General features: G+C 39.6%; 1 protein-coding gene across 13 annotated transcripts in view; it reads right to left on the bottom strand.

The window, feature by feature from the left end:
* Window positions 1-201: 201 nt before the first annotated feature.
* APBB2 (amyloid beta precursor protein binding family B member 2) overlaps window positions 202-8,652 on the bottom strand; it is a 189,868-nt gene continuing 181,417 nt past the window's right edge. For 11 of the 13 annotated variants that reach the window (XM_056342934.1, XM_056342972.1, XM_056343000.1 and 8 more), the window contains 5 exons: window positions 6,811-6,898; window positions 5,665-5,748; window positions 5,044-5,159; window positions 4,265-4,444; window positions 202-3,642 (listed from right to left, as the gene is read on the bottom strand). In XM_056342934.1, the coding sequence (XP_056198909.1) occupies window positions 3,475-3,642; window positions 4,265-4,444; window positions 5,044-5,159; window positions 5,665-5,748; window positions 6,811-6,898 (636 nt within the window). In that variant the 3' untranslated portion in view covers window positions 202-3,474. The remainder of the gene's footprint in view (window positions 3,643-4,264; window positions 4,445-5,043; window positions 5,160-5,664; window positions 5,749-6,810; window positions 6,899-8,652) is intronic. The other 2 variants (XM_056343019.1, XM_056342962.1) reach the window with 1 other exon arrangement.

Raw genomic sequence — 8,652 nt, 5'->3', positions numbered from 1 at the left:
AGCTACAGGTGACTCTGCTCAGGAAGCGTATCACTAAAAACCCAGTTTACTATGAATGGATTCTATTGCCCTTCCATGCAGTTTTTGTTATTCCTGTTTAACCACCCTGTACGTGGCCTCTGTAGCCTTACATCCTCCATACCCCCTTGCTCCCCTTCAAATGAAACAGTAAGTGGCTTAAATAAAACCTACAGCCAGCACTTCAGATTTCAAGAGAGAGGCTTTTATCTCATCATTGACTGTGAATATAAATCTCCTTGCTTCTGCAAGGAAGCATATTAATGACATGACTGACATGTGATACTTACCTCTAACTTACTACTTGCATTGAAAAAAAATGAAGAAATTAGCTTTGCTTTACATGATTTTTTCTACAGACTTCAATAAAAATGCGGCTACAAATAATTACAAAGCCTGCCTTTTTTTAGGCAACCTATAGTATACAGAGTGGAGAATGTTACAACATCACGTCCAGTAAAGACAATACATCAACATAACGCAGGATATTTCAGTAAAAATAGAATAAATAAAAATATTTTAAGCTGTATTTAACAGGTTAATTTAGAATATGGCATCAGACATACAAGGCGTAGTGAACATGGCTGCCTGCCTACAGAACCACTAGGTATTATAAAAAAATGCATAGGTAACTGAGGGTCTGTGTAACATCAACTAAAATAGTGGCAGTTGCTCAAACACCCCCCCCACCCCCCCCCATACATACTACATATTTTTTTTGGCCATGGTAAAAGTGGTTTCATATATTGTTTAACAAAAGGTAACGGGCTTTGCAGTATTAGGCTCCAATTCTGCAAAACACCTGCACGTATATTTAACGTCTTGGAGAACAAGGGGCTCTACTGAAGCAAAAAGGCCACATACAGTCAGACCATTAAGCACACTACTTAAACACTTGCAAAATCAACAACACTGTGTTAACAGACACCGAACTCTTAAAACATAGATTGGCAAGTGACCTACGGCTTTTCAAACACCCTTCTATCTTCTCCTCAGCCCTCCCTGCAATTGCACACTTTGCCAGTGAAAGCTAACTATATGTTCATAGCTTTGACAACACTGGTACAGAAGAACCTTTACAGTGCTGTTCGCTAAGTGTTGTAGTAGTTTAAAGACAGTCTGGATCTCTTGGGGATAACAAGCACTACACAGATGCAACTACAAAATCTAATCAGACTGTTTCAAATTCACTGTTGTAGAACAGTTGCAAATCCCAAATCCTGGCATTTCCAGCTGAAACTTTAAAAAGACACTGTCCAAGTATTTTCTGTAATTTAAAACAAAAGTCAAAGTTCAAATCACTACCATGATGACGAATAAGGAAACTTTTACCTCTTTAACTTCATGATCATACCTAAAGGTACATCGTCAGCCACCACATTTTGATAGCGATAGGAAGGGAGTTTTTACACTGCTCCTAGCAGACATCGCTGGGATCACTACCAGAAGCTGAACGAGCCTGTAGGCAAGCAGCCATCTCCATGCTTTGCCACCTGGCTTCGTCCATGGCCAGTTTAAAACACTGGTACTGCTAAAAAGGGTGGGGCTGTTTGTGTCTCCCCCCCCCCGGCTCTCCCTGCCTACTTGGCATAAGCAACTTGGCCTCCAGCTGTACAAGGAATAAACTGGTGCAAAGGGGGTAGCAGGGATATGACCCTTGGGGGGGGAAACTTGCTTCAGTGCCTGGGGGTGCAGAACTGGGGGTCATAAAGAGATCTGAGACAGGTGGGGGATCAGCTCCTTAAGAGGGTATTCGAAAGAGCTAAATTTAATCACAATAGTTGCATAGCGAGCCTTCACCTGACTCCTGCTCATACATCACACCGAGTTTCATGGGGTTTTTTCTGCAGTTTTCAAGGCAGAAATTTCTTGAATCATCATTCTTTTCCCCTCGTGTTCCTAAGTTGCTTTGCCCAGGTGTTGCCATTAATGTATTTAAACAAGGAAATAAAAAGGTAACGGCTTGTTTATAAAAGTCCCTTGCATAGTAAGATAAAAGAGTTCTTGTAATAACAACCTTGCCAATGTTCTTTTAAAATTATAGTATGAGCAGACTTGCAGACTTGGGAGACAGTCACAGTTTGGAACATATCTATAAATGGAGACAAAACATTTTTAATGCTAGTTACAAATACATTTGATGTTCCATTTCCAAAATTTGCACCAACCTGCAGGTCTAGACAGAAGATGGTGAAGGGAGAGACTCCAGATGCATAACTGCATTTGAAAATCAGCCTAAGGTACAATTTTAAGGGGCAATACTGGGCTGACTTTGCCAGGGTCTGCAGCAGTGTGTAAATCACAGCAATTTAGATGAAGCCTTTGGAGCAAAAGCATTGAAATCAAGTTGTACCACCTGAGGGACTATCTTGTTAGAAAACAACTCTCTTCTTACTTTGTCACGAGAGCACTAAAAGTAAATGAAATTTCATGGAATTCTGTAAATAACAAGAAACATGACTGTTCTTTTTGTAGCATGTTAAGCACTCAGCAACAAACTCTGAGGGGAAAGGGGAACTGTGCAACCAGATGCTGAACTGAACATTTCATCAAACACTTGTATGGAATATTTTAGTCTCTGTAAGAATTGTAAGACAATAAAATTACTGGTTAGTTTTTTCTCACTCCTGATTAGCTTGAGCCCTGTGTGAAACAAATGGTATTTTGAATGAATCAGTGACAGATTTAGGAGAATAAATTTAACAGCTAACAGTTGCATTTGTACATCTAAAGCTGAAAAGCTTCAGCGGATCACCCTGCAACTCAGTTACTGAAAACACTTCTGGATTTTTCGGCATTGGTTTGGTATTACACACGATTCTTCTCTAAGACCATAATGTATAACCAGGAGATGAAATAATGACGCCGTGATTCAAAAGCATGTCAGGGAGATACTGAAGTGGTTGCTAGACCAATGCTGACAAACAATTTAAAACTAACAGGCGTAGTTCTGTAAAAAATAAAACTTGGTATTTAATCTACAGGAATTCAATGGTAGCTAATACTTGGTACCTACGCCAGTGTTGAAAACAAAGCAAAGTGCTGTAGGATTTAAGATTGGTTTGTTACAAATCCAGCTCAAGACGGTGAAACTATCAACTCGGGCATCATTCACTCCAAGGACTTTAGCATGAGTTCACTGGGAGGGACGTGGCCATATTCTTTTTTTGTGTGAGTTTAGGTAATGTTCATGTATTTACAATCAAACAGACCTTCCATTGCTCACGATGTAACTCACTGATAGCAAAAAAATTATTCATGCTTCTTTTCATATCACACAATGGTGGCAAGAACAAGAGAACATGCTTGTCTAACATTGTTTCGGTAAGGGTAAATTCTCTGAAGACAAAGCATCAGCAATTTGAAGTGGAAGGCCAAACGTTGTCAGTTCATTTTCCTTAGTGTAGCTACTGTTATCTTCAGTTAAATGGTAGGAGAATCTTCTCTCTTATGCAGCTATGGCATCTCAGTGACTGGGCGTTTCTGTTTCAAAGTGTCAATGAGGGACAACACTCCTCTTTTTACGTTAGTTGTAACTCTTCTAGTCACCGAGTCTGCAGGAGGTGGGGGCGGTCGAACTTTCTGTGAAGGAGGTCTGGCTACTAAGCACTTCTGATACCGCAGCTGCAACAAGGCAAAAGCATTCTCCAATCCTTACTGTATCCAATACTTTCACAGAGCATTTTAAATACAGTTTTAACCTCCCCATCATATATAGTCAAACCTCCGTTTTGGCCATGACAAATAGCCCAGCTGAAGTTAACGGGACATTGGTCTCAATCTGTGGGCAGAAACTGTTCATTCATTAGCACACGACAGATACTAAATCTATATCATAGGAACAGGCCTTTGAAAACTGAAAAATAAGTTTTCTGGGTTTAGCTATTTTTGAACAGGGATTATTTTCACTACATCGTCACTGGATTGTATAACACGACTCTCAGCAGAATGTTTTTCCAGCATTAGATAACTTGTGTAGTGAAAGAAGAGATTTTAACTTACACAGATGTTGCAGAGGTTAGGAGGGAAGATGATTAAAGGGGTATTGTTCACTACATTGACATTTCAAACTTAAAAATGTTTGGGCTTTAACTGATTAAATATAGCAGAATCCCAATTCCTATTTTTATCTGTTCTGGTTTTTTTCTGTCTTGAAGTTAATATAATTGCAAATTTGGAAAGATGATTATTTATGAAGGCAGTGCAAAAAACTAAGAGGCATTAGATGCCTTTGAAGGTCACTTACCATACAAGCAGCCTGAACAGCTTCTGATACATTGCCTGCATTTGGTTCACACCAAAAAACGTGGCACTCAAAATGCTGGTTTCCTGTATCCATAATGAACGCGAACGTGTGAATGTCCTTGCCCACTCCCATGAAAGACAGGAACCGCACACGACACTCCACCATGATTTCCTCTTCATTCTGGTTAGGAACCAAGTGATTGATCATTACTGTTGGATATTCTGTGGAACTCTACTTTCAATTTTAAGTTGATTAAATGGGGGATGACACTGATACAATATTGTGGAATTCCATTCTATCTATATGCATATACCTCGTGTGCTCAGGCCTGGGCTGGATCTCCCCTTCTAGGCTGTCACCAGAAGACCAAGGCTTTAAGCATTAGAACTCAGCATATCGTGCATTTTAAAAACTTACTGCTCTTGGCTTCCATACCAAGAATAAGGTAAATACAGTTTAGAATTTAGGATTGCTACTTAAGAGCTTAACTTACAGTGTTTTAGGCTCAAAATTCCTAGAAAGGGTAACACTGCATTTGTGTTAGGTATGTAATGAATACTAATAGTAATTTAGATCTGAGAACATGCTTGAAATGGTAAATATAAAGCTAAAGCTGATACCTGCAATAAGAGCCTCTCCAGATTCTGGAAAGAAGTAAAATGCAAAATAAGCAAATGAATTCTAGTGTATATGAACTCTTTCTACTAGTGTTCCTGTGTTCCTGGTTTTCAACGCTCACGTTATGTTAAACGTGTTTTAAACACTACAGTCTACCTTACCCTTTCACTGATGACTGTGACAGTAGCATCAGCGACATTCATAGTAACTGGCATCCAGTCTTCTTTGCTAGAGGAAGCCATTAGACTTTCAATGGCACTGTTCAGAGTATCCATTCCTAAAGGAGAAGAAAATGCAACGGTGAAAATGAAATACGTGAGTGTAAGTAGGCAGCAACAAGATTTTTAGTTTCACATAGCAGTACAGAAAACACATTGTTTTGGACTCATTAAAATTACTTTGATGATGGAAGAGGAAGGGTTGTGAAGTTGGGTCTTCTTCATCTGAAGAAAACAGAACAGGTGCCTCTGGCTTATTAAAACAGGATAGCACGTTGTTTAGCTGCTGCACCATTTCAGTTCTCCAGGGCCCTTCTCATTAGTAGCAGAGCTCATGTTCAGAGAAAGCAGTAGAAAGAAACTCCCGCTTTCTTGGCAGCTCCCAAAATACTCTAGTTGCAAAACACATTTTCAGAAGAGGCCCTGAATATTAGATGTCTTCATGCCTGACTGAAATGCACGAGTCGTTACCCTTCAAAAATCATGCATTTACACTTGGCTAGCCAGAGTCCAGCCTGTAGAGTTTATGCAAGGTACTTTGGAAGTCACATAAGTGTCACATACCCACAGGTTTAGCTACAGGTAGCATGCCCAGGTACTGGACGTGGAACTTCTGTACCAGCTCTGTCTTTGGTGTTGGGAAATCTACTGCATGGGAACAAAAATCAGCTTCTATTAACCAGCATTCACAGCAGGGAAAACCACTTTTATTTCATCAATAACATAAAACAGTTTACCCAGTAATTGTACTCCGAAAGTATTGTATCAATCAAAACAAATATTTACTTTTTCTGACAAGAACAATGCTCAGTAATTTCTAAAGGAATTAGGGATAAACTTTCATCACCTAATTCTTGACCTAAGCTAAGAGTAAGGTAACGTTATATTGCTAGCATATTAAAACCCAGAAAATATAGATGAATGTGCCTCACAGACATCCAGACCAAAGTTTCACTACATAGCTACGTACAATCTGGAATCTGGTTTTAATACCATCCTTTTTAGTATGTTAAACACAGTCTATGAATAATCAATACTACTATCTGAGCAGACTGTTACACAAGTTGATTTATGGATTAGGAGTAAGATATTCAGTATAAGCTGGTGGATCTAGAAGCATATAATTTCCTATAAAGCTAACACAAAGTATATTTGTTCTCCTGGAATACTTTCAAAATAGCAACAATTAAGCTATGCCTAATAAAGGCATGCAAAGGCAACTGTCTTCTTCCATGCAGCAGGGTGTGCAAAAGACCCTTAAGCTGGAAAACCACCAGCTTGTACCCCTTGCCTTGGAAGTTGCTAGAACAGATGCCGAAATTGAGGAGTTCTCCTCCTACAGCTCCTTTGAATCCAAGTGATTAACTGATGTATATTCTGTTCTTAAGGAAGATTTGGCCAATTTGTGCGGTCTCGTGTCAAGAGGTATTTTGAATTGAAAAGGACAATATGTGCAAGTAGCCACAAATATGTAAAATTGCATTTGCAACATTTGTATTTCAAAATAAAGGAGGAAATGCACAAGTTGACATAAGTGAGCAGAACTCCATTTCTGTCAGCATAACCAATAGAATGTTTAATGTTTAAAAGACAGGATTACACTCCTGACTTCTCCACCCAACATGCTCCATTTTGGTCAAAAACAGCATCAGAAACAAAACACATCTAAACCAGGACCATCCCAAGGATACTAGCTGTAGCACACAGTACCTTGCAGAGGAACATCAAGGGTGACATTTGTCCTCTCCTGCAATGAGCTGCAAGCCACAGCTTTAGCATTCTTCCGTTCAGCCATAATCTGAAGAAGATAGTGATAATATAGCTTTTTTTTTTTTTTAAATACAGTGCAGTAGCAACTACAAGTATAAATCTACTCCTATTACAACCCTAGTTTCTGAAATAAGTCAGAAGCTACGTGACTAAACAGGTTATTCTTTTTAAATACAAATTTCCTTTTCCTCCAGTTCATTCACCATTCCTTAACTACATAAAGAACTTGTGGAGGAAAAAAAACCCTAATCATTTTTAGCAAAATTGCAGTGAGAAGTAATATAGGAAGAAATATAAATATTTAACACACAGAGAAGAGTGTTCATTATTCATGTTCCCCTCTTATCTATATTCTGCTCTGGATAATTTTTTGCTCTATTTTTATGTTTCTTCTGGAATTAAAATCCCATGCACAATACAACCTGTTCTTTCCTTAAAATGTGCAATATTAGCAAAAGAGGTAAAAAACCCCCCAAATCCACTTGAAAACAATCACTTTGGATGGTTATTTCCTATGCATATATGACTGAGAAGGGACCCAGGGAAGGTAACAAGGGTTGTCCAAAGCTCATACAGAAAGCATTGCTATCTGTTTCTTTATGCTATGACAGTTAAGCTATATAAGAAACTGGTGTTTCAGTGGATGACGCTTGGTCTGAAGATACTTCTAGCAAATTTCTCCTTTTTGTTTTGTATATTGAAAGTATCTTTTGTTACAGGGACACAAGATAATATTCCCCCCTGCAGATGAAAAATGATACGCACTAGCTTAGGAAGAATCTCCGACTCAGCAAAAGAGGTCCAGTGTGTCAGCACATCCAAGAACCTCCCTGAATCCTGATTCCATCTACTGCTGAATTACAAAGGAACACACTCTACTTAACAACACTATCCTGTTTTATTCTGTGTTACTATTAGCTATGGTTTTAAATCCTTAGTTGCTCTCTTACCCAAAAGTAATGCCAGGAGTTTCATGTCACAGTTACATAATGTGACAGTTCCACTCTGTGATACCCATGTGTATAGTGACCATGGCATTTACTCGATGTTGACCTTACTGGACAAAAGCAGCTGTGTAGCAGGGCCTGCGTAGCTTGCTTTTTCCCTGCCAGACTTGTGGGAAACATCTGTGAGAACTGCAGGCTGGAGGAGGGACATAACAGGTCTAGGCTTCTTCAGCCAGCCACTGCTGCAGCTCCCGGTGTTAAGCTTCACCAAGCACAGCCTGCAGCTCCCTGGACAACCAGAGCAGCTCCCCACCACCTGCGTTTCCTCAGGCACCCAAGCCCAGCCAGACCTGCCAGGCTTTGCACAGTTGCTGGATTACCTTCTGCCTCTGCCTCAGGCAGAACTCCGCTGCCCAGAAGGTTACAGTAATGCACACTGTCTAACTGCTCACGTTTGCATTAAACATCACAAGTTCAGTAGCCACGTTTGCAGTGTTGCACAAATGAAAAAATTTTAGACTATACAACTGGCTACAAAAAGAATTCGACATCACCGATTCCATTCATTAATGTGAAGACAAAGTGTAAAAAGCAAATGACAGGCACACAATAAATGAGCAGAATTTTAGAACCTGAAGGTTTCCTAACTGGCTTTGCCAGAACAGCAGTGACTCACACAGAGGGATAAGTTGCGCAAGGGTAACTAACAAGGTTACTCACGCCCACAGCCCACTTTTCCTGTGGTGCAAACTGACATGTTTTAAGGAAAATCAAAATAAGCAGCGTAATATTTTTAAAAAGGGGGATGCAGCCTGAAATCCACCACGACTGAATA

The sequence above is a fragment of the Falco biarmicus genome, chromosome 1 (genome assembly GCF_023638135.1).
Source record: "Falco biarmicus isolate bFalBia1 chromosome 1, bFalBia1.pri, whole genome shotgun sequence".
In the NCBI taxonomy this organism is placed as follows: domain Eukaryota; kingdom Metazoa; phylum Chordata; class Aves; order Falconiformes; family Falconidae; genus Falco; species Falco biarmicus.
The sequence above is the reverse complement of the archived record's forward strand: the minus strand, read 5'-3'. Positions and strand labels throughout refer to the sequence as shown.